At 49.5% G+C, this 25,815-nt stretch overlaps 2 protein-coding genes across 2 annotated transcripts in view; both read right to left on the bottom strand.

The window, feature by feature from the left end:
• The window catches only part of LOC139421213 (uncharacterized), a 1,124,809-nt gene that overhangs the window by 481,693 nt on the left and 617,301 nt on the right, over nucleotides 1-25,815 (bottom strand). The gene's annotated exons all lie outside the window — the stretch shown is intronic.
• Nucleotides 2,385-25,815, bottom strand: part of LOC139419108 (histone-lysine N-methyltransferase ASH1L-like) — a 31,161-nt gene continuing 7,730 nt past the window's right edge. Inside the window, exons 2-12 of the mRNA XM_071169044.1 lie at nucleotides 24,679-25,363; nucleotides 18,675-23,133; nucleotides 12,471-12,783; nucleotides 11,986-12,159; nucleotides 11,318-11,409; nucleotides 6,786-6,859; nucleotides 6,562-6,607; nucleotides 6,189-6,324; nucleotides 5,915-6,078; nucleotides 5,342-5,436; nucleotides 2,385-4,542 (exon numbers count right to left, since the gene is read on the bottom strand). Of these exons, the coding sequence (XP_071025145.1) occupies nucleotides 4,429-4,542; nucleotides 5,342-5,436; nucleotides 5,915-6,078; nucleotides 6,189-6,324; nucleotides 6,562-6,607; nucleotides 6,786-6,859; nucleotides 11,318-11,409; nucleotides 11,986-12,159; nucleotides 12,471-12,783; nucleotides 18,675-23,133; nucleotides 24,679-25,230 (6,219 nt within the window). The 5' untranslated portion in view covers nucleotides 25,231-25,363 and the 3' untranslated portion in view covers nucleotides 2,385-4,428. The remainder of the gene's footprint in view (nucleotides 4,543-5,341; nucleotides 5,437-5,914; nucleotides 6,079-6,188; nucleotides 6,325-6,561; nucleotides 6,608-6,785; nucleotides 6,860-11,317; nucleotides 11,410-11,985; nucleotides 12,160-12,470; nucleotides 12,784-18,674; nucleotides 23,134-24,678; nucleotides 25,364-25,815) is intronic.

Below are 25,815 nucleotides of genomic sequence, written 5' to 3' on the forward strand. Positions count from 1 at the left end.
TATGTTTATCTTCTGATTTGGTTGGTAGTTATTCTGTAGGCTTGGTAATGATGATGCATATGATGTACTTCTCAAAGGCTTCTGGTTTAAAGGAACTGTTTGTTTGCTGTTTTTGTTGTTTTGTCACTTGCGGGTGACATGGCACTTCTTGAAGAGTTCAGGTTACTTGAGGAATGAAGAATAAACATATTACCCATAAATTCAAATTCAATGGGAATATCGCTCTTTTGATTGGTCAGAAAAAATATAAAAGGTTACCATGCCAACACGCCTCTGTGGTGTAGCACAGGGTTAGTGTCCCTATGACAACCCTATGACAACAATAGTTTGGAAACATTGTAACTTTGCACTTGCATTACACAGGCTACTTTACCAAATCTTCCACCAAGTGCAATGGTATGGCACCTGCTAGTATGTCAACAACCTAACTAGCTAATCCAAATCGCTGCGTGTCTCAAGACAATGTGTAGCTCCAATAGATAGTTGTTTACCAAACAGTGGAGCCACTGTGTGTCATGGCCAGTCACACTAAACCCCTGGTCTTCTAAAAGCTGGGTCACGGCAGCAAAACAAGCTGGACAAATACTTTCTTCGGCCAGTAAATTGACATGAGTCGTTTTAGAGCTATCTATAATGTATTTTAATTACAGCTTGTAGTAAATTAGGCTGTATGAGGGAGGAGCTAGTTAGTGTCAGCAAGGCCCACCTTTCAATGTGCCATGCCTAGATGCAGGTGAAGGGTAAACCTAACTTCAGGAAATACACATGGTCTGTGACGGTAACAATCTCAGTATGTTGACAAGGATTTTCTAGTTATTTTTTGTTGTTGATTCGGGTATATTTTCCATTGTGTGAGATGATCCATGATAAATGCATTGATTTGTATGAAAAGCTGTACATTTATTGGATGTGGTATTTATTGACCCTGGAGTCCCTGAAAGGTGTATATATACACCTCTGTTGTATTTGTCCCCTCACGTCTATCTCTCTATCTATCTATCTGGGGTTTTGTGTGTGTGTAGCACAGGAGGTTGGTGGCACCTTAATTGGGAGGACTGGCTTGTGGTAATGGATGGAGAGGAATATGTGGAATGGTATCAGATACATTAAACACCTGGTTGCCAGGTGTTTGATGCCATTCCATTTTCCATTATTAAGAGCCGTCCTCCCCTCAGCAGCCTCCACTGGTGTGTTTGTGTGTGTGTGTGTGTGTGTGAACGAGCATGTGTCTGTGTGTGTAGCAGTGGGTTCTGTATCTCTCTGGTGTGATGTAGCCTGCCCTGTACCTCACTGTTCCATAGTGTACTGTGTCCCTGTAGCGTCAGTCAGTGTCTGACTCCCGCATGTGCTTGTTTGTAAATACCCAATAAATAATCAACATAAACCAAACCTCAAAGTCTCTCATGTGTCTCATTCCTTCTCTATTCCCCTCAAACTCATCTCTGGACCTCAAAGCCACTTCCACTGTGTTTTGTCATTGTTCCCCTTTAATCAGGGACCGATTTAGACCTCGGATACCAGGTGGGTACAATTCATTATCAGGTAGAAGAGAAAAGCAGCAGCAACTCTCACCTCGTAGGGTGAGAATTGAATAACCCTGCTCTATTCCATCGAGCTATAGCGAATGCTTGCCTAGAAAGTATGTGGTACCTCGATATTAAAGCCATTCCAATCAAAGAGCTTAGTGTATGTTTTCATCTGACCTAGCCACTTCTGTCAGAGCAGTGAAGGGGAGTGCATGAGGGAAGGACTTACTCTCTGAAATGAGAAACTATCCATGTTTGAATACATTAAATTATTTCCTCATTAAAATACCCACAGACCTGAGAGGGAGGGATTGGCTAGGCAGGTTTAGCTCACACGTGCAGTGGAGGCTGGTGGGAGGAGCTATAGGCGGATAGGTTCATTGTAATGGCTGGAATGGAATTGATGGAAAGGAGTGGTTGCCATATGTTTGTTTAGTACCGTTCCATTAATTCCATTCCAGCCATTAAAATATGCCCATCCTCCTATAGGTCCTCCCACCAGCCTCCATCTACACATAGCCCATATAATCACATACAGATCAGTGATTTGCTGAAGGAGGAGAGAAGGGCCTCAGGCTCAGTTCTGCCTGTCTGTCCTCTTGAGGTCACGTCCTCAGATGAGGGTCGTGATGGAGGAAAACATTGTATCACCTGGCCATTGGAGTCATTCAGCTTTACACCACCAGATGGTGCTGTATATCACACATTTCCATGTTGGTTATTTAGCAGTCGCTCCATTACGTGTAATGAATATCCCACCAGTTATGCAGCGTCTCCATAAGGCTGGAGGAGCAGCGATATTCATGGGTCTGTGATAGTATGAAGGGTTAAGTGGTTGAGAATATAACAAGTCCACAATGCTTTGTAAACAAAAACGCCATTTTATTGTTATTGATAATAAGGTCAATGTTTGAAATGACATTCTGTCAGATGAACTCTGTGGTATTTTCTCCAAAGACAGGTTATAAGCAGCAATTTAAATTGTACAACAAAGGGCTGGATTCTCACCGCATCGCAGAAGTATCATGGGAGATCTGCGTTATAGCTCCATTTAAATTTAAAGGCAATGTTTCCGCGTTCGTGGAGACTGAATTCAAGAAAAACTGCATATGTCGGCTTAATCGGAAATGACCTTTACACTTTAATGTGATCTTCCGCGATACGGATTGAATCCAGCCCAAAGTTACATTTCATGCAAACTACATAAATAACCCTTCACTATATTGATGAATGCTATAATATTCCTCATCACCCGTTGGCAATAGTGAGTGAAGCAAATACAACAGGTCAACTATAAAACATTCAACTTAGTGTTCAAAGTCAAACTAGAAACTGCACCAAAGAGAACTGTACAAATGAACGGTTACAAATCTCAGATTCAATTCATTTTCCTGATTGTCTGACCAAATAAAAAAGAACATTCCATCAGTCAGAAAAAGTATACAGGTGAAGAAAAGTCATATACAATCATAGCAATATTTAACATAGGTCAGTTATGTTTAACACTTTGTAGCAAAATGAAGGCCTTTGACTATTAACTTTAACGCTTAGATAATAACTATCAATTATGAAACTGATTCATTACATTACTTAGGTCAATGTTACTGCATTATCATTGGTACAATATAACGATCTTGAAATGATCATATTCACTAAGGCAATAAAAACTACTTGGTTTGATACATAGAAGGGTCTCTAGCTGGTACTGGTAGTGATATTAAAGTTATTGTAATGAAATCCTTACAGGACGTATTGCTTTTGGAGATTGAACTCACTCACTAGGCGTCAGTTTATTTACAACATGGCACTTTTACATTAAAGGCCCGATTCAATACGTAGAGCTGAAGAGAACAAGGCAATGTTCCCGCGTTAGCGGAGACTGAATTCACGTAAAAACTGCATAGGTCGGCTCAATTGGAAATGACCTTTACACTTGAATTACGCTATAGCGCCGTACTTCAGCAACAGGGATTGAATCAAACCCTAAGGGCTGTGTATTGCGGAAGTATCGCAGAAGATCTGCATAAAAATGTAGAGGTAGGCCTCCCAAATGGTGCAGCGGTCTATGGCAGCTGTCTATGGCACTGCAACGCAGTATTGCGATGTCACTACAGCCTGGGGTTCGATCCCAGGCTGTGTCCGGGAGTCCCATAGGGCAGCGCACAATTGGCCCAGGGTTGTCCGGGTTAGTGGAAGGTTTGGCCTGGGGGGGCCTTTACTTGGCTCATCGCGCTCTAGCGACTCCTTGTGGCAGGCCAGGCACCTGCAAGCTGACAGTCGTCAGTTGGCCGGTGTTTCCTCCAATACATTCCGGGTTAAGCACGCAGGTGTTAAGAAGCGTCGCTTGGATCACGCTTTGGAGGACGCATGACTCGACCTTCGCCTGTCCGAGCCCATTGGGTAGTTACAGCGATGAGACAAGATCGTAATTGGATCGCAATTGGATATCACAAAAAAGGAGGTAAAATTGTAAAAAAGGATATTGTCATGGTCATTTCAGATTGAACCGACATGCAGCGTTTACCGTGAATGTAGTCTGCGAGAACACGAGAACATTTCCTTTACATTTAAATTGAGCTACAACGCGGATCTTCCACAATATAAATTTAATCTAGCCTTAAGACTCTATGGTCTCCATCCATCCCTTCCGCCCTCTCTGACTATTAAATCAGACTGTCACTGGTCTGCTGACTGTCTGTCAATCATTCTCAATGGTACAGTAAACAACACCCTCATTCCTCTCAGAAACAAAGCCCAAAATCATCTTTATAACAAATCATTTCAGGGAAGCGTTTCCCCCCCCAACACTAGTGCAAAGTTAGCTGAACTGAGCTACTTGGAAGAAGAAGAGATACTGAGCTGAGATTTCCCCCCTCCTTCCTTCCTTGTCCTCTCTCACCAATCATGTCTGCCGCAGCTTCAGCAGTATGCTGTTCAGTCGCTCCTTCCGGACCCCCCTCCAGCCCTCCTCTTCCTCCTCCACCTGTTTTTTCTCCTCTTGTCTGTTCTCAGTGAGCTGTGGTGGGGGTAGATGCGACATCAGGAGTTAGTTATAAGAATTAGTGACACAGACAAAGACCTCCATATGAATACTTCAAGACAGCCCTCATGGAAGACACTAATGAGGGAATATCTTTACAGTTACAGTACAGAGGGGAGCACTCAGAGGAGAGCACTCAGAGGGGAGCACTCAGAGGAGAACACTCAGAGGAGAGCACTCAGAGGGGAGCACTCAGAGGAGAGCACTCAGAGGAGAGCACTCAGAGGGGAGCACTCAGAGGAGAGCACTCAGAGGGGAGCACTCAGAGGGGAGCACTCAGAGGAGAGCACTCAGAGGGGAGCACTCAGAGGGGAGCACTCAGAGGGGAGCACTCAGAGGAGAGCACTCAGAGGGGAGCACTCAGAGGAGAGCACTCAGAGGGGAGCACTCAGAGGGGAGCACTCAAGAGGGGAGCACTCAGAGGAGAGCACTCAGAGGGGAGCACTCAAGAGGGGAGCACTCAGAGGAGAACACTCAGAGGAGAGCACTCAGAGGGGAGCACTCAGAGGGGAGCACTCAGAGGGGAGCACTCAGAGGAGAGCACTCAGAGGGGAGCACTCAGAGGGGAGCACTCAAGAGGGGAGCACTCAGAGGAGAGCACTCAGAGGGGAGCACTCAAGAGGAGAGCACTCAGAGGAGAACACTCAGAGGAGAGCACTCAGAGGGGAGCACTCAGAGGGGAGCACTCAGAGGGGAGCACTCAGAGGGGAGCACTCAGAGGAGAGCACTCAGAGGGGAGCACTCAAGAGGGGAGCACTCAGAGGAGAACACTCACCTGGGGCGTGGTTCTGAGGGGGTTATGGGGGCACTGGGGATCACGAAGGGGCTCACTAGTCCACACAACATTCTTCTTCACCGCCATTTGTCGACCTAGAGAGAGAGGAAATAACCTTAGTGCCCATGGATGGTATTTTATATATATATATATACAGTAGATGTCCTTAAAATTCCCTTATGAGTGTCTGTTCTTTGCTGGAGACTGTTTGATGGAAATACATTTTGGTTGATAGTTTATGGGGAAAGCTGAACCTAGCTGGATGTTCTTGGACGGCAGTGAAGAGATGACAGAAATGGGAAAGCACTTATTTCTGTGGTTGGAAAACTGCTGTGTGTGTAATGCTGAATATGATATGGCTCAATAAATACTGTAAAACAGAGAGCTAAACTGAGCACTGAGACGAACACACACACATCTATGTCCATATAAACATACACTCAGTACAATACTACTGAATGAACACATTTAAAATAAAACACACTGACACACAGGTGCACACACACAGGCGTGCGAGCACACACACACACACCTACAAAAACTTTAACTAACACACACACTTGCTTCATGGACCTGACATGATGTGGCTGTTGTTGTCCCCAGTAGCTACATAGCTGGAAACTCCTCCTCCATCTTTCTCTGGTTCCCCCTCTCTCCCCCTCCTCAGGCGTATCTGTCTGTCTCTGACCCTCTCCCAGTTCCTCAAAAGGAACACGCGGTGCTTCAGGACGAACACCCTGACAATCAAACAAATACATAAATAAGATCATTATTTTGAGAAATGCACACAAACTACTAGTCTGCACGTCCATGTTTATTGACATGGCGGGTTGTCTTCTGTCTTTACCTGTCACTGGTGGTCATTGGCTCCATGTCCAGGTAGGGGAACAGCTTCTTACTGGGACTGGAACACTCCTCCTGGGGAGAGGGAGGGAGGGACACCCCTGTCTGGGGACTGGACAGGCTCTTCTCTTTTGGTTGGTCTGGGAGGAAAACAAAGACAGACAGAGAGATAATGAGGTATGGACCCCTCCACACAGACTGAACACTTTCAACGTGTCACTGCAACAGTGGGATGCCCCCCCCCCAACCAAGTAGGGTGGTAAGTCATGTTGAAGTCAAGTATTAATGTACACACTACAGTATAAACGTTGTGTACGGTATGCACCGCATGCAAATACAGGACTTTATAGGGTACTCTGTGACTTTAGGGTACTCACAGGATGAGATCTCTCTGGTCTGAGGAACATCTGGCTCTTTGTGGAGCTGGAACACACAGAGACATGGTCATTCAAGTGAGTGAGTTTATTCTGTGTGTGTGTGTGTGTATGTGTATGTGTATGTGTGTGTGTGTGTGTGTGTGTGTGTGTGTGTGTGTGTGTGTGTGTGTGTGTGTGTGTGTGTGTGTGTGTGTGTGTGTATGTATAGTGTGTGTGTTACACACCTGGTTGTGCCTGAAGAGCCACATGACGTCAAAGGGCAACTGAAAGTCAATACGTCTCATTCTTAGGTACTTCCCTGTGAGAGAAATGGGGGTGTTAAAAACCTGACACACACATACACTTCGTTCTGTTAGGTGACCTAAACTGGGATATGCTTAACACCCCGGCAGTCCTACAATCTAAGCTAGATGCTCTAAATCTCACACAAATTATCAAAGAACCCACCAGGTACAACCCTAAATCCCAAAACATGGGCACCCTCATAGATATTATCCTGACCTACTTGCCCTCCAAATACACCTTTGCTGTTTTCAATCAGGATCTCAGCGATCACTGCCTCATTGCCTGCATCCGCTATGGGTTCACAGTCAAACGACCACCCCTCATCACTGTCAAACACTCCCTAAAACACTTCTGTGAGCAGGCCTTTCTAATTGACCTGGCCCGGGTATCCTGGAAGGATATTGACCTCATCCCGTCTGTAGAGAATGCCTGGTTGTTCTTTAAAAGTAATTTCCTCACCATCTTAAATAAGCATGCACCTTTCAAAAAATGTAGAACTAAGAACAGATATAGCCCTTGGTTCACTCCAGACCTGACTGCCCTCGACCAGAACAAAAACATCCTGTGGCGGACTGCACTAGCATTGAATAGTCGCCGCGATATGCAACTTTTCAGGGAAGTCACAAACCAATACACGCAGTCAGTTAGGAAAGCAAAGGCTAGATTTTTCCAACAGAAATTTGCATCCTGTAGTTTTGGGACACTGTAAAGTCCATGGAGAATAAGAGCACTTCCTCCCAGCTGCCCACTGCACTGAGGCTAGGAAACACTGTCACCACCGATAAATCCATGATAATTGATAATTTCAATAAGTATTTCTCTACAGCTGGCCATGCTTTCCTCCTAGCTACCCCAACTCTGGCCAACAGCTCCGCACCCCCTGCAGCTACAGTGGGGAGAACAAGTATTTGATAACCTGCAAAATCGGCAGTGTTTCCTACTTGCAAAGCATGTAGAGGTCTGTTATTTTTTATCATAGGTACACTTCAACTGTGAGTGACAGAACCTAAAACAACAATCCAGAAAATCACATTGTATGGTTTTTAAGTAATTCATTAGCATTTTATTGCATGACATATTTGATATTATTAGTATTTGATCACCTACCAACCAGTAAGAATTCCGGCTCTCACAGACCTGTTAGTTTTTCTTTAAGAAGCCCTCCTGTTCTCCACTCATTACCTGTATTAACTGCACCTGTTTGAATTTGTTACCTGTATAAAAGACACCTGTCCACACACTCAATCAAACAGACTCCAACCTCTCCACAATGGCCAAGACCAGAGAGCTGTGTAAGGACATCAGTGTTAAATTGTAGACCTGCACAAGGCTGGGATGGGCTACAGGACAATAGGCAAGCAGCTTGGTAAGAAGGCAACAACTGTTGGAGCAATTATTAGAAAATGGAAGAAGTTCAAGATGACGGTCAATCACCCTCGGTCTGGGGCTCCATGCAAGATCTCACCTCGTGGGGCATCAATGATCATGAGCAAGGTGAGGGATCAGCCCAGAACTACATGGCAGGACCTGGTCAATGACCTGAAGAGAGCTGGGACCACAGTCTCAAAGAAAACCATTAGTAACACACTACGCCGTCATGGATTAAAATCCTGCAGAGCACGCAAGGTCCCCCTGCTCAAGCCAGTGCATGTCCAGGCCCGTCTGAAGTTTGCCAATGACCATCTGGATGATCCAGAGGAGGAATGGGAGAAGGTCCTGTGGTCTGAGACAAAAATAGAGCTTTTTGGTCTAAACTCCACTCGCCGTGTTTGGAGGAAGAAGAAGGATGAGTACAACCCCAAGAACACCATCCCAACCGTGAAGCATGGAGGTAGAAACATCATTCTTTGGGGATGCTTTTCTGCAGGGGACAGGACGACTGCACCGTATTGAGGGGAGGATGGATGGGGCCATGTATCGCGAGATCTTGGCCAACAACCTCCTTCCCTCAGTAAGAGCATTGAAGATGGGTCGTAGCTGGGTCTTCCAGCATGACAACGACCCGAAACACACAGCCAGGGCAACTAAGGAGTGGCTCCGTAAGAAGCATCTCAAGGTCCTGGAGTGGCCTAGCCAGTCTCCAGACCTGAAACCAATAGAAAATCTTTGGAGGGAGCTGAAAGTCCGTATTGCCCAGCGACAGCCCCGAAACCTGAAGGATCTGGAGAAGTTCTGTATGGAGGAGTGGGCCAAAATCCCTGCTGCAGTGTGTGCAAACCTGGTCAAGAACTACAGGAAACGTATGATCTCTGTAATTGCAAACAAAAGGTTTCTGTACCAAATATTAAGTTCCGATTTTCTGATGTATCAAATACGTATGTCATGCAATAAAATGCTAATTAATTACTTAAAAATCATAATGTGATTTTCTGGATTTCTGTTTTAGATTCCGTCTCTCACAGTTGAAGTGTACCTATGATAAAAATGACAGACCTCTACATGCTTTGTAAGTAGGAAAACCTGCAAAATTGTCAGCGTATCAAATACTTGTTCTCCCCACTGTACTTGCCCTGCAGCTACTTGCCCAAGCCTCCCTAGCTTCTCCTTCACCCAAATCCAGATAGCAGATGTTCTGAAAGAGCTGCAAAACCTGGACCCATATAAATCATCTGGGATAGACAATCTGGACCCTCTCTTTCTAAAATGATCTGCCCCCATTGTTGCAACCCCTATTACCAGTCTGTTCAACCTCTCTTTCGTATCGACCGAGATTCCTAAAGATTGGGAAGCTGCCGCGGTCATCCCCATCTTCAAAGGGGGAGACACTCTAGACCAAAACTGTTACAGACCTATATCCATCCTGCCCTGCCTTTCAAAAGTCTTCGAAAGCCAAGTTAATAAACAGATCACTGACCATTTCGAATCCCATCGTACTTTCTCCACTGTGCAATCCGGTTTCCGAGCTGGTCATGGGTGCCCCTCAGCCACGCTCAAGGTACTAAACAATATCATAACCAGCATCGATAAAAAACAGTACTGGGCAGCTGTATTCATCGACCTGGCCAAGGCTTTCGACTCTGTCAATCACCACATTCTTATTGGCAGATTCAACAGCCTTGGTTTCTCAAATGACTGCCTCGCCTGTTTCACCAACTACTTCTCAGATAGAGTTCAGTGTGTCAAATCGGAGGGCCTGTTGTCCGGACCTCTGGCAGTCTCTATGGGGGTACCACAGGGTTCAATTCTCGGGCCGACTCTTTTCTCTGTATATATCAACGATGACGCTCTTGCTGCGGGCGTTCCCTTGATCCACCTCTACGCAGATGACACCATTCTGTATACATCTGGCTCTTCTTTGGACACTGTGTTAACAAACCCCCAAACGAGCCTCAATGCCATACAACACTCCTTCCGTGACCTCCAACTGCTCTTAAATGCTAGTAAAACGAAATGCATGCTCTTCAACCGATCGCTTCCCACACCCACCCACCCGCCCGTCATCCAGCATCACTAATCTGGACGGTTCTGACTTAGAATATGTGGACAACTACAAATACCTAGGTGTCTGGCTAGACTAAGCTCTTCTTCCAGACTCATATTAAACATCTCCAATCCAAAATTAAATCCACAATCAGCTTCCTATTTCGCAACAAAGCCTCCTTCACTTACGCTGCCAAACATACACTCGTAAAACTGACTATCCTACCGATCCTCGACTTCGGCAATGTCATTTACAAAATAACCTCCAACACTCTACTCAGCAAACTGGATGCAGTCTATCACAGTGCCATCCGTTTTGTCAGCAAAGCCCCATATACCACCCACCACTGCGACCTGTATGCTCTTGTCGGCTGGTCCTCGCTTCATATTCGTCGCCAGACCCACTGGCTCCAGGTCATCTGGAAGTCTATGCTAGGTAAAGCTCTGCCTTAGCTCAGCTCCGTGGTCACCCTAACAACACCCACCCATAGAACGCGCTCCAGCAGGTATATCTCACTGGTCATCCCCAAAGCCAACACCCCCTTTGGCCGCCTTTCCTTCCAGTTCTCTGCTGCCAATGACTGGAACAAATTGCAAAAATCGCTGAAGTTGGAGACAAATCTCCCTCACTAACTTTAAACATCAGCTATCTGAGCAGCCTACTGATCGCTGCAGCTGTACACAGCCCATCTGACAACCTACCTCATCCCCATATTGTTTTGTTGCTCTTTTGCACACCAGTATTTCTACTTGCACATCATCATCTGCACATCTATCACACCAGTGTTCATTTGCTAAATTGTAATTACTTCGCTACTATGGCCTATTTAGTGCCTCCTCACGTCATTTGCACACACTGTATATAGACTTTTTCTACTGTGTTATTGACTGTACGTTTGTTTATTTCATGTGTAACTCTGTGTTGTTGTCTGTGTTACACTGCTTTGCTTTATCTTGGCCAGGTCGCAGTTGTAAATGAGAACTTGTTCTCAACTGGCCTACCTGTTTAAATAAAAGGTGATCAATTTCTTTTAAATAAAAACTCACTCACCAACATGTATGGGAGCAGGCAGGAGGCTGTAGTCTTGTTCTCCTGGTGTATATTCCAGTCTCTCTCTGTTCAGCTGGTTCTGAGAGGAGAGACTGGGGAAGAGACACATTTACACAATGGAATTAATAGAATACACACCATTTAGGCCTCCCGGGTGGCGCAGTGGTCTAGGGCACTGCATCGCAGCGCTAGCTGTGCCACCAGACACTCTGGGTTCGTGCCCAGGCTCTGTCGCAGCCGGCCGCGACCGGGAGGTCCGTGTTAGGAAGGGTTTGGCCGGTAGGGATATCCTTGTCTCATCGTGCACCCGCGACTCCTGTGGCGGGCCGGGCGCAGTGCGCGCTAACCAAGGTAGCCAGGTGCACAGTGTTTCCCCCGACACATTTGTGCGGCTGGCTTCCGGGTTGGATGCGCGCTGTGTTAAGAAGCAGTGTGGCTTGGTTGGGTTGTGTTTCGGAGGACGCATGGCTTTCAACCTTCGTCTCTCCCGAGCCCGTACGGGAGTTGTAGCGATGAGACAAGATAGTAATTACTAACAATTGGTTACTACGAAATTGGGGAGAAAAAGGGGGTAAAATTATTATTTTTTAAAATAAAGAATACAAACCATTTGTGAAATCAATTCAGAGTATGTGAAGTTAGTTTGTATGAACGGGTGCATAACTCACTCTGTAGTTTTGTAGTCATCTGAGTAGAGCCCCGCCCTCTGAAACCTCTTCCTAGGCAGCTGGTCAGCTCCCTTATCTGATTGGCTGGCCGGGGTTAGGGATGGAGTTTGGGTTAGCTCTGATTGGCCTGTGCATATGGAGGGGGTGTGGTTGACTGGCTCACCTTCACCAGAACTAAGAGGAAGGAATAAAGTGAGAGAGCGAGAGATAGGATAGAGAGAAAGAAAAAGAGAGAGAAAGGGCACTGGCTTAGCACACAGTGCTGTCAACCATGTGTTAATATACGTTGTCTGTGTGAAGTATTAAGTCTTCAGTGCACATCTAGCAGCTAGTTGCAGGGTATGTAAAATAGCATGCATTTTCTAGACTTTCTCAGTAACGCTTTGATCGCTGTGGGAGTGAAATGTTGTTGTGTTAAACTTTCCGACCATCTGCGAGGGCACTCGCTGGGTCAGTTGGGATAAGGGTGAGTTCTGACGGTTTACCTTTGGAGACAGGATGGATGCTCAACCTCCTCTTTTTCAATGTGCCTCCTCTTCCGTCTTCTCCTCTGGCTCTGAATCACAGCTTCAATCACCTCTTGTACTGAATCTCCTCCTCCTCTTCCTCTGTTTCTGTCTCTGTTCTTGACGTCTGTCTCAGTTGGAGGGTTTGGTTGGCTTGTAGGAGAGAGGAAGGGGGAGACCAAAGGGGAGGCTAGAGGGTTCTTCCTGGGTCGTCCAGGCCCTCTCTTAGCCCCAAAACTTTGACCGGTTCTCAGCCACTTCAGTTGCCTCCTGCTCAGGTCATAGTGTGGGTCTTGAGTCCAGAGAGAAGTCATTGGAACAAGGACAGGGAGCGAGAGAGAGAGATGAGAGAGAGGTGGGAGACAGAGGGAGGAGAAAGGGAATGATTGGGAAATAAAGAGAGGGGAAGAGAGAGAGAGGAGAGGTGTATATGTATCAGCAACTGAAACAGCAGCAGATGGGGTGACTCTACACTTCCTTTGCACTGCTGCCTGGTATTCCCCTCAAATCATATACTCCCCTTCTGGGAATAACAACAAGCAGTCAAGCACACACACACATGCACGGTATGCACCAGAGGAGGCTGGTGGAATGAGCTTTAGGAGGACGGGCTCATTGTAGTGGCTGGAATAGAATCATTGGAACAGAGTCAAATCTTTCCATGTATTTTATGTGTTTGGTACCATTCCACTGATTCCATTCCAGGCATTACAAAGAGCCCGTCCACCTATATCTCCTCCCACATGCCCCCTCTGGTATACACACACATACGCTCGCACGCGCAAACACCCGCACACATGCAAACACCCACACACAAATTATACATTAGAATGTGTGTGTGGGATGTGTGTGTGTGTGCTCAGTCACATATGTGTCTGGTTAGATGATGTGCGAATGCCAAACAAATCCATCCTCCCTCCTCCCCTCTCAAAAACAACGCTCTACCTCCCTCCCTCTGCCCTCCTTCTCTATCCTCCCTCACTATCAGTCCCCCGCCATCCCTCTATCCGTCACTTCTCCACAAGTATCTCCTTTCTTCCCATCTTTCCAAAATTGCCCAACATTAACACTGACTGAGCAGCCTTTCCTTCTAGGGGTTTTGCAGCCAGGCAGTGTACAGGACAGTATGTTGGCCAGCCAGGCAGTGTAGAGTACAGTATGTTGGCCAGCCAGCCAGTGTAGAGTACAGTATGTTGGCCAGCCAGGCAGTGTACAGGACAGTATGTTGGCCAGCCAGCCAGGCAGTGTAGAGTACAGTATGTTGGCCAGCCAGCCAGGCAGTGTAGAATGCAGTATGTTGGCCAGCCAGCCAGGCAGTATAGAGTACAGTATGTTGGCCAGCCAGGCAGTGTAGAGTACAGTATGTTGGCCAGCTAGCCAGCCAGGTAGGCAGTGTACTGTATTGTTGGCCAGACAGCCAGGCAGTGTACAGTACAGTATGTTGGCCAGCCACTCAGCCAGGCAGTGTACAGTACAGTATGTTGGCCAGCCAGCCAGGCAGTGTAGAGTACAGTATGTTGGCCAGCCAGGCAGTGTAGAGTACAGTATGTTGGCCAGCTAGCCAGCCAGGTAGGCAGTGTACTGTATTGTTGGCCAGACAGCCATGCAGTGTACAGTACAGTATGTTGGCCAGCCACTCAGCCAGGCAGTGTACAGTACAGTATGTTGGCCAGCCAGCCAGGCAGTGTACAGTACAGTATGTTGGCCAGCCAGGCAGTGTACAGTACAGTATGTTGGCCAGCCAGCCAGGCAGTGTACAGTACAGTATGTTGGCCAGCCAGGCAGTGTACAGTACAGTATGTTGGCCAGCCAGGCAGTGTACAGTACAGTATGTTGGCCAGCCAGGCAGTGTACAGTACAGTATGTTCGCCAGCCAGCCAGGCAGTGTACAGCAAGTCAAATTAAATTAAGCTTTATTTACACAGCACATTTCAGACATGGAAGGCAACGCAATGTGCTTCACATAAAAAATAAAACATGAAAATAAAATATATTTACTAGACCACAAACATAAGAGGATAAAAAACAAAAGAACAACAATAGCACCTGAATGACTAAAAAGCACCCTAAGGACAAGCAAAGGTATGTTTTAAATATGTCCACAGTTTTGCCCCCCCTCAGGTTCTCTGGCAGGCTATTCCAGAGGCAGCGGGCATAGTAACTAAAGGCTGCCTCTCCATGACTCTTGGTCCTAGGCTTTGTGATAGTTTAAAGACCAGTGCCAGAGGACCTGAGGGACCTACTGGGTGCATAACTTTATTGACATGCATTGGGGTGCACAATTGTGGATTGTTTCAAAAAAACAATAGAATAACCTTTAAATGAATTTTAAAACTCAAAGACAGCCAGTGCAGAGACCTTAAAACCAGTGTAAGGTGTTCTCTCCGTCTGGTCTTGGTCAGTACCTGTGCTGCAGCATTCTGTATACTTTGTAGTTTACCAATGTCTTTCTTGGGTAGACCAGACAGGAGAGCATTACAGTAGTCAAGCATGTTTGTAATAAAAGCATGGATGAGTCTCTCTGTATCAGCCTGAGAGAGAAACGGCTGCACCTTGGCAATGTTCCTCAGGTGGTTAAAAGATGTTTTCACATTCCTAATGTGTGATTCAAAATGGAGTTCAGAATCTAAAATAACACCTAGCTTTATAGTATTACACTTATTGTATGTTGGCCAGCCAGGCAAGCAGTGTACAGTACAGTATGTTGGCCAGCCAGGCAGGCAGTGTAGAGTACAGTATGTTGGCCAGCCAGCCAGGCAGTGTACAGTACAGTATGTTGGCCAGTCAGCCAGGCAGTGTACAATGCAGTATGTTGGCCAGCCAGGCAAGCAGTGTACAGTACAGTATGTTGGCCAGCCAGCCAGGCAGTGTACAGTACAGTATGTTGGCCAGCCAGCCAGGCAGTGTACAGTACAGTATGTTGGCCAGCCAGGCAGGCAGTGTAGAGTACAGTATGTTGGCCAGCCAGCCAGGCAGTGTACAGTACAGTATGTTGGCCAGTCAGCCAGGCAGTGCACAATGCAGTATGTTGGCCAGCCAGGCAAGCAGTGTACAGTACAGTATGTTGGCCAGCCAGGCAGGCAGTGTAGAGTACAGTATGTTGGCCAGCCAGCCAGGCAGTGTACAATGCAGTATGTTGGCCAGCCAGCCAGGCAGTGTACAGTACCGTATGTTGGCCAGTCAGCCAGGCAGTGCACAATGCAGTATGTTGGCCAGCCAGCCAGGCAGTGTACAGTACCGTATGTTGGCCAGTCAGCCAGGCAGTGCACAATGCAGTATGTTGGCCAGCCAGCCAGGCAGTGTACAGGACCGTATGTTGGCCAGTCAGCCAGGCAGTGTACAATGCAGTATGTTGGCCAGCCAGGCAGGCAGTGTACAGTACAGTATGTTGGCCAGCCAGGCAGGCAGTGTACAGTACAGTATGTTGGCCAGCCAGGCAGGCAGTGTACAGTACAGTATGTTGGCCAGCCAGGCTGGCAGGCAGCGTACAGTACAGTATGTTGGCCAGCCAGCCAGCCAGGCAGTGTACAGTAGAGTATGTTGGCCAGCCAGCCAGCCAGGCAGTGTACAGCACAGTATGTTGGCCAGCCAGCCAGGCAGTGTACAGTACCGTAGGTTGGCCAGCCAGGCAGTGTACAGTACAGTATGTTGGCCAGCCAGCCAGGCAGTGTACAGTACAGTATGTTGGCCAGCCAGCCAGCCAGGCAGTGTACAGTACAGTATGTTGGCCAGCCAGGCAGGCAGGCAGTGTACAGTACCGTATGTTGGCCAGCCAGGCAGGCAGTGTACAGTACAGTATGTTGGCCAGCCAGCCAGGCAGTGTACAGTACCGTAGGTTGGCCAGCCAGGCAGTGTACAGTACAGTATGTTGGCCAGCCAGCCAGGCAGTGTACAGTACCGTATGTTGGCCAGCCAGCCAGCCAGGCAGTGTACAGTACCGTATGTTGGCCAGCCAGCCAGCCAGGCAGTGTACAGTACAGTATGTTGGCCAGCCAGGCAGGCAGGCAGTGTACAGTACCATATGTTGGCCAGCCAGGCAGGCAGTGTACAGTACAGTATGTTGGCCAGCCAGCCAGGCAGTGTACAGTATAGTATGTTGGCCAGCCAGCCAGGCAGTGTACAGTACAGTATGTTGGCCAGCCAGGCAGTGTACAGTACAGTATGTTGGCCAGCCAGCCAGCCAGGCAGTGTACAGTACAGTATGTTGGCCAGCCAGCCAGCCAGGCAGTGTACAGTACAGTATGTTGACCAGCCAGCCAGCCAGGCAGTGTACAGTACGGTATGTTGGCCAGCCAGCTAGCCAGGCAGTGCACAGTACAGTATGTTGGCCGGCCAGCCAGGCAGTGTGCAGTGCAGTATGTTGGCCAGCCAGCCAGCCAGGCAGTGTACAGTATAGTATGTTGGCCAGCCAGCCAGGCACGCAGACAGTGTACAGTATATTGGCCAGCCAGCCAGCCAGGCAGACAGTATACATTATGTTGGCCAGCCAGCCAGCCTGGCAGACAGTGTACAGTATGTTGGCCAGCCAGCCAGCCAGCCAGGCAGACAGTGTACATACAGTATGTTGGCCATACAGGCAGGCAGACAGACAGTGTACAGTATGTTGGCCAGCCAGCCAGCTAGGCAGACAGTGTACAGTATGTTGGCCATGCAGGCAGCCAGACAGACAGTGTACAGTATGTTGGCCAGCCAGCCAGCCAGGCAGACAGTGTACAGTATGTTGGCCAGCCAGCCAGCCAGGCAGACAGTGTACAGTATGTCGGCCAGCCAGCCAGCCAGGCAGACAGTGTACAGTATATTGGCCAGCCAGCTAGCCAGGCAGACAGTATACATTATGTTGGCCAGCCAGCCAGCCTGGCAGACAGTGTACAGTATGTTGGCCAGCCAGCCAGGCAGACAGTGTACAGTATATTGGCCAGCCAGCTAGCCAGGCAGACAGTGTACATTATGTTGGCCAGCCAGCCAGCCAGGCAGACAGTGTAAAGTATATTGGCCAGACAGGCAGACAGTATACATTATGTTGGCCAGCCAGCTAGCCTGGCAGACAGTGTACAGTATATTGGCCAGCCAGCCAGCCAGCCAGCCAGGCAGACAGTGTACAGTATATTGGCCAGCCAGCCAGCCAGCCAGCCAGGCAGACAGTGTACAGTATATTGGCCAGCCAGCCAGCCAGGCAGACAGTGTTCAGTATATTGGCCAGCCAGCTAGCCAGGCAGACAGTATACATTATGTTGGCCAGCCAGCCAGCCTGGCAGACAGTGTACATTATGTTGGCCATGTAGCCAGGCAGTGTACAGTATGTTGGCCGGCCAGCCAGCCAGGCAGCCAGTGTACAGTATGTTGGCCGGCCAACCAGCCAGGCAGACAGTGTACAGTATGTTGGCCGGCCAGCCAGGCAGACAGCCAGCCAGCCAGTGTACAGTATGTTGGCCATACAGGCAGGCAGACAGACAGTGTACAGTATATTGGCCATGCAGGCAGACAGAAAGACAGACAGTGTACAGTACATTGGCCATGCAGGCAGGCAGACAAGCAGCAGCTGGAACAGTGACACATGAACAGGACTATACATAGAGACTGGTGGTTAACTAATGACTGTGTTCTGCTCATAGCTTCATAGCCCAGGGCTCAAACAGCACAGCAGGCGGCCAACTTCACAACCAGAGACATTTCTAAGATCTCTGGCAGATCGGACTGGAAGGGTTATTAACAGACTGTGAGAATGAACCAATAAATGAGGGGAAAATAATGTGTGCGTGCGTGTGTGAGTGTACTGCCCCCAGCCCCCCTCTCCTGCGTGCGTGTATATGTGACAGTTCATGTGTCATGCAGGTTCTCTGTTCAAGTCTGTAACTTGCTGTGGTGATAAAAAGAACAGAGACTAATTTCCTCCCCAATATCATGTCTGATGTACTGATTACATAGACCTGAGAGAAGGACAGTCTACCAACCTTACTACTGTCTCTGCTATGTGAAAACCTGCTGTCACTGTAGTATGTCTAGCCTGGGTGCCTGGCTTCAATAATATTCTCTCTCTCTCTCTCTCTCTCTCTCTCTCTCTCTCACTCACTCACTCACTCACTCACTCACTCACTCACTCACTCACTCACTCACGCACGCACGCACGCACTCACTCACTCACTCACTCACTCACTCACTCACTCACTCACTCCCCAGTCTCACCTGTGCCTCTCCTCTCTGTCTGTGATGGCTCCTCACTCCTCAGTGACCCGTCTTGATTCCCTGGTCTCCAATTGTCTCTTCCTCTCCTCATGCCCCTCCCACTGGTGGCAGAGGAGGTGAAGAGGTTGGTGTGTGTCGGGGGGGTGAAGGTGCTGCGACAGGGTGTGTGTCTCTCCCCCGCCTCTCTCTCTGACTCCCCCACAGCGGCCGTCCTCTGCCCTTCTGTCAGAGTGCCCCAGGTGGGATCGAGGGGTCTGAATCCTACCCCCAGCCCCCCTCTCCTCAGCCAGGTGTTCTGCCGAACCCCCCAGCCCTCTCCAAACGAGGAAAGGTGAGAGGAGCCTAGACAGGTGAGGGGTGTGTGTTTGAGCCTCTCTGATGATGATGATGATGAAGAGGCTGGTTTAGCAGAAGCAGAGAAGAAAGAAGAGGGGTATTTGCCGTGCCTATGTTGCCATGGAGACTCCATCAACCCAGCACTCCCTTGTCCTCCAGTCTTTCTACTTCCTCCTGACCCTGTGGTGAACTCTGACCTTAGCTGTGACCCTGCAACTCTCTCGTCCTCTTCTTCCTTTCCGTCACGATCACGCTGTCTGTGACGATGTTTGTGTCTGAGCTTGTGTTCACTCCCCCCACAGACACAGGACCGACCAGGGACGGACCCTGCTGGACAGGAACGGACCCCAGCCCTCTTTCCCTCACCCATAACCCCCACGTCCTCACCTCCACCTCCACCCAACCCAGCCTCCCTCAGCTGCCTGCTCCTCCTCCTGTGGAACCTGGATGGGTTGAGGAGGAGGTGAGGGGGGTGGAGGTGGGGGTGGTGGGGGGCGTAGGGATGAGGGGGAGGCAGGGGAAAGGAGGGGTGGGGGTTTGGGTAATGGGCCATGGTCAGAGGATAGCCTCTGTAGTAGCCAAAACCCAGAGGCATGGGGGTGGTGGAAGAGGTGGTGGAGGAGGCCAGGGGGGTACTGAGAGAGGAAGGGTGGAGGTGCCCTGTGATACCCTGTAAGGCACACCTCCGCCCCTGGCCACAGTTACCCTGGTTTAAGGACTCACAGGGCTTGGTGGGACAGCCACACCTCAACCTCTGCTCTGGCTTTCTGCTGCCATAAGGCAGGCCGTGGCAGGGGTGGGGGTGGAGTGGGGAGAAGGAGGGGTGAGGGGGGTGAGACAGGGGGTGAGGCGAGTAGTATCCACTCAAGTTGATTCTGTAAACGTTTGAGTGGAAATTTTGCGATGACAATAAGGAAGAGTGGCGTCTTTTCCCCCCACTCTCATCGAAATCCTGCCCCAATCCAGCTCTGGCCCAATCACGGTGGCGCCCGATGCGGACCTCGCTGAACTGCCCAATGAGATCGTCCAGTTCAGAGAGGAAGTCTGGGTCGTGCGCATGCATGAGCAGGTGCTGGTACTTCCTCTTGTGTTTGTGTTTCTGTCTCTTGTGTGTGTTGTGCCCTAGGCAGGGGCAGAGGTCCAGGTGGGAGCGCTGGTTGTGACCTAGGCAGGGGCAGGGGGGGCAGGTATAGGGACATTCGTACCCCCTCCGCCTGTGCCTGTGTCTGTCTCTGGGTTCCACTAAGTCAGAAGGAGGCGTGTGTCTGGGGGAGGCAGAGGGGGGAGAGGGGGGTGAGGCTGACACTCTGATGGGTGAGGGTACAGGGGGGGGGTGTTCTAGTAACATGGAGGGTGAGGGTTGTCTCTGACCCTTCAGGTTGACCCCTAAACCTGTCCGGAACACTGACCGGGTGACATCTGAGGTCATTCCCATGGTTACACCCCCTCTCCCTCGCCCCCTCCTCTCCCCCCTCTCTGAGGTAGTGTTGTGGTCCATTCCAATCACACTATCACTAGGCAACATCTCCTTGCTGTGTGATTTACTGATAGGTGAGGGTGTGGCCTCTTTCAGGTGTGTGGGGAAGACAGGCAGATGGGGGTAAAGAGGGTGAGGAAGAGGAGGAGAAGAGAGTCTGCTGGAGGGATGGTGGAAGAGGGGATGTCGTCCCTGACCTGGAGAACTCCTCTTTAGGGAGGGAGAGAGGGATGAGCAGGAGGAGAAGGAGGAGGAGAGAGGACGTGGCGATGCACAGGAGGAGGAGGGTGAGGGGAGGGAGAAGGTGTGGGGGAGGAAGAGGGAGGGAGCAGGTTCTGTGCAGCCTCCATCACTGTAAGGGCTCTGGGCTCCACTGGAGTGGGTGAGAGATGGGGAGGGGAATGGGTGAGAGAGTGGAGGATGGGGCTGGGGAGAGGAGAAGAGAGAGGAACTAGAGAGACTGGTGAACAGTGTGGACTGAGAGGCAGGGTTAGAGTTAGCTGGAGCTTTGGGTTTGCGTCCTCTCCTCTTCCCCATGTAGATGGTCCCCCTCTTACTCACGTTGATCTGGGGACTTAGTTTACCCCCAAAGGAGGAGGACAGGGAGGGTGCTGTGGCCGACCCACACACCCCTCCTGCACACCCACGAGAGTTCTCTCTACCTCCCTCTCTTCCTCTCCCCTCCTTCCCCCCTCCACACCCAGAAAGCATTTCCCTGAGTAGCCTCCTCTTCTTCCTCCTCTTCATCTCTCCGATGATGCTCCTCATCCTCAGCTTCCTGTTCCCCTTTTCAGAGGGGAAGTCTTTACCCCCCTCCTCACCTCCAGAGGGGGTCAGTGTACCCCTGTTCTTGTCCTGGGGAGTCTGTTTGGGGAGGAGGGGGGAGGGGGGCAGCCGTTTGGGGCGACCTCGTTTCCTGGGCGTGGGGTTGGGGCTAGAGGGATTGGTGAGGGTGGGACTGTGATCCAGCACTGGGTTGAGCACATGGGGGTCCGGAGTCTCATCATGCCCATGAGGGAGCATCTCAGCTTGGGTAGGTTTAGGGGAGTGTCTGGGTTGGGGTTCGTCCAAGCTCGAGGTTTGGGATTTGGGGCGACCCCTTTTTCTGGCCTGATTGAAGGGACGGTCAGGTCCAGGTAAAGGGCTAGGGTCAGAGGTCAACAAGTGAGACTGGGTGGGGGATGGGGGTCGCCCTGCTGGTCTGGGTCTCACAGGGGTGGAGGTAGAGGGGGAGAGGGAGGACGGACTGGAGGGTGGGGGAACGGAGGGGGCTAGGCATGACTCAGCTGACCGAAGGTTGGGTGAGTTGGTAGTTGTGGGTGTCTGGGGGGTAGTGGGGGATGTCTGGGGGGTAGTGGGGGTCTGTGGGGCAACTAAGGGGGCATCTTGGCGGCCATCTGGGTTCTCTGCCAGTCTCTGTGCCCGGTTCACCAGCCTGGTCCAGCTTGGCCGTCGGGTTTTACGCTTCTTCAGCGGACGGCTGTCCTGCTCTCGGGGGGAGGTAGGAGGAGAGGAAGAGTGGACAGAGAGAGGGGGAGGAGGGAGGGAAGTGAGGGGAGAGGAGGCAGTGGATGGGTTGGAGGGAGAGACGGTGGGTCTTGAGGGGACACCAATATCATCTGATTCCCATGTTCCGCTGGTCAGGTCTGGGCTGGGTGTACCTGTCTTCCTGCTCTGAACCTCAGACATCTGACACTTTGTAGAAGAGGACGATTTATTCATCCTCAAGTCTCTGGGCTTCTCTCTTTCCTTGTCCTCGTCCCCATTTCTCTCCTCCTTCCCCATCATATCCCTCCTGCTCTCATCCATCCCAGTTCCCTCCTTCCCTCTCTCATCTCTGTCCATCTTTGGACTCTCATTCCTCCCTCTGTCCTCCTTCCCTCTCCCCTTCTCCCCTCTCTTACCCTTCCCTTTCTCACCCCTCACTTTGTCATCTTTCTCCTCCTTCCCTCTCCCCTTCTCCCCTCTCTTACCCTTTCCTTTCTCACCCCTCACTTTGTCATCTTTCTCCTCCTTCCCTCTCCCCTTCTCCCCTCTCTTACCCTTTCCTTTCTCACCCCTCACTTTGTCATCTTTCTCTTTCTTCTTCTTGGCTTTCTCCTCCTTCCCTCTCTCATTTCCCACAGAGGACGGTAGTAATGGTCCCCTGCTCAGGCTGGTGAGGGAGGCAGCAGGACTCAGTCTCCCATCAGCCACTGGGGCTCCTCTCTGGTCTAGAAGTAGGGTTGTGAATGGAGGTGGTGTAGGAGGGCAGCTGAAGCCTGTAGTCCTGTCCTGGGCTGCAAGGTCAGCCTGATGGGGGCTGGAGGCTGGAGGTCTTGTTGTTGAGTTCACGTTAGTGGGGGCGGCTGAGGAAGAACAGTTCTGTTTGCGACCTTTGACCTTTGTGAGTCTGGTAGGATGGCAGGTGACTGTAGGTACTCCCCCATTCAGCATGCCTCCCTCACCGCTAGGGTCCTTTACCAAGGGGGAATGGGGTGATGAGGGAGGGGGGGAATGGGGGGATGAAGCTGTGGGGTAAGAGGGGGTTGCCTGGTCCATTTGGGCAGGTGAGGGTAGTTTGCTGTGGGCATCAGGTGGGTCAGGGTGCCTTGGTTTCTCCGTTAGGGTGTCTGACTTCTTATAGCCCAGGTTCACAGGGACCTGCTGGGATGAAAACATGGTTATAAACACATTGTTATCAGATCAGATTAGTAATTTATTATGTAATCTATCAGAAAAGATCTAGGCAATTTACAGGTAAAGATTTTCATATAATCAAAATGATTTTAAAGAAATATTTATTCAAAAGAATCCCGGTTAGACCTATGATAGAGTTCTGTTAATGTATTACAAAATGGCTATTTTCTAATAATTTACAGCATTGTGCCCTTGCTAACAAGGAAGTAGAGGTATGTAAATGTACTGTGTTTCAGAGCTGCATAGTTCATTAGTGGGTCAGAGAGAGGACAGGGAGAGGAAAGAGAAAGAGGGAGGGAAAAGAAGAGCAAACAAGAGAGAGAAACAGTAAGGGTGGGGTGCTGGTTCAAGCCTGTTGGAAGACAGCTAAAGGACACAATGACAAAGAGAGAGAAACATTAAGGGTGGGGTGCTGATTCAAGCCTGTTGGAAGACAGCTAAAGGACACAATGACAAAGAGAGAGAAACAGTAAGGGTGGGGTGCTGGTTCAAGCCTGTTGGAAGACAGCTAAAGGACACAATGACAAAGAGAGAGAAACAGTAAGGGTGGGGTGCTGGTTCAAGCCTGTTGGAAGACAGCTAAAGGACACAATGACAAAGAGAGAGAGACAGTAAGAGACAGAGAGAGAGGAAAAGGGAGAGAGAGAAAAAGAGAGAGAGAGGAAGAGAGGAAGAGAGAGAGAGGAAAAGAGAGAGAGGGGAAAAGAGAGAGAGCGAGAGAGAAGACGAGAGAGCGAGAGAAAGATAGAGAAATTAGGACACATGAGGAGAGAAGCTGAGGTGATGGAGACTGAAATGAGGTTGACCCGGCAAGAGGAGAAATTGAGCGATCGAGAAAGAGAGAGAGAGGTGGAGAGAAAGAGAAATGAGAGCAGGTAGAGAAAAGAGGGTAGGTAAAAATAGACAGAGAGAAAGAGACAGGGTAGAGAGAGAACTAGAGAGAAAGGCAGCTGTGCTATTGGTAGCTATAAATGGCCACGAATAGAGATGAGGAGGCTTGACATTTCATGCTTGTCCTGTAATTTGGGAGCTGCGCTGTTGCAGCCTGACTGGTGTTTGCAGCTAAAGCAATAATTTACTCTCTGGGGTGGGTGATTGTCATAAGAGCTGATGGACCAATGTCTGGATCAGCTGCTAATAGTTGCTGTGCTGTGTGACTATTAATAGTCCTGTTCTCTATATTCTAATGCACCACTGCTGCTGCTGTTTAATCACTCACTTGACCTTATTATTATTAGAAACCATTAGAAACCACTGAGTGTTCTGGACCGGATAACACGCCTGGATGAATAGGAAACACACATACTGAACACTAATGCATATCATGCACAAGCCTACATAAATGTGTAATAATATAGAATTGTGTCAAATGTGAATAGTTCTTCCCACTGGAGAGATTTGTAGGGGACCCGGTATATAAAGCAGAACTGAAGAATTAGTCAATGTAATAAATTAGTAGTAACTGGTTAAAAAGTCAGGTATTCCGTGAGGTGGAGGTGGTTCTCTTCATACCTGTTTGGCTGGCGCAGTCTGAGGGTTGGCTGGGCTGGGAGGGGTGGTTGTAGGGGCTGATGATGATGATGATGAAGACGGAGGCAGGGAGGAGTGTATCTTGCTGGTCTGGGTGGTGCTGGGGTCTGACCCCTGGTTCTGCTCTCCGTCCCCCTCCTCCTGAGGACGGTTCCCCTGCCCACTCCCCCCTATCTCCTGACTCCCCCTCCCAGGCCTCTGGTACGTCCTGATGGTGGGTTTACACTCGTAGCCCTCCAGGGTCCTGGGGGGTTTCTTGGTGCGTTTGGCCGCTTGGACTCCGATCCTCAGCCTCACATTGCCCTCAGTGCAGCTCCTCTCTCTGCCTGGGAATGGGAGCTGTCTCTGCCCTGCAGCACCACAGCACCCCTCAATGAGCACCTCCAGTACTGCACCACCTCCTTCCTTCTCTGTCCTCTTCCTCGTCCCACCGCCTACCTCTTTCTCTGGGTACTGATGTGGTGGCGCTGTGGGGAGGAGAGGCAGTGAGGATGGTGGAGGTAGAGATGGGCCCCCCTTCGCTCTCTGGTCCATCAGAGATGTGAGGGGGGCAGCACCCAGGGTGGAAGGGAACAGGTATTGTCCAGAGATTAAATATCAAAAGGCTTTCTTGACCCAACTGTCCAGCGCTTTGTCCCTCTCTGTCTGTCAGTCAGTCAGACTTGAACTGAGAAGGATGGAGTGAAAGAGAGAAACAGACAGAGAAAGAGGTCATTTCACTGACATCAGACAGTAGTAGCAGCAATACAACAACAACAACAGAAGTCTCTGTCAGCTTTACTGAAAAACCACAGAGTGACAATCCAAATGTAAAGTACTTTACAAGAAGGTGAAAACACAGAAACTATACTGCCTCTATGGCTCTTACTATCATGCTTATAACAGACGACAAAAGACACCAGCTAAATGTCAGCTTACAAGTAGGCTATGTCCTGTTCTCCACTGCAGCTGACCACAGCATCACCCAGCCTGGCAACCCGACACTCTACTAAACCCTACAACTGGAGTCAGCTCCCTCTCTTTCCTCCGCTCTCTCCGTCCAAAGTCCTGAAGAAAATGCTGCAATACAATTTCCCTAGCCGCATGTGTACGGTGTGTGTGTGTGTATGGTGTGTGTGT

This window comes from Oncorhynchus clarkii, chromosome 2 (assembly GCF_045791955.1).
Source record: "Oncorhynchus clarkii lewisi isolate Uvic-CL-2024 chromosome 2, UVic_Ocla_1.0, whole genome shotgun sequence".
NCBI classification, from domain to species: Eukaryota; Metazoa; Chordata; class Actinopteri; order Salmoniformes; family Salmonidae; genus Oncorhynchus; species Oncorhynchus clarkii.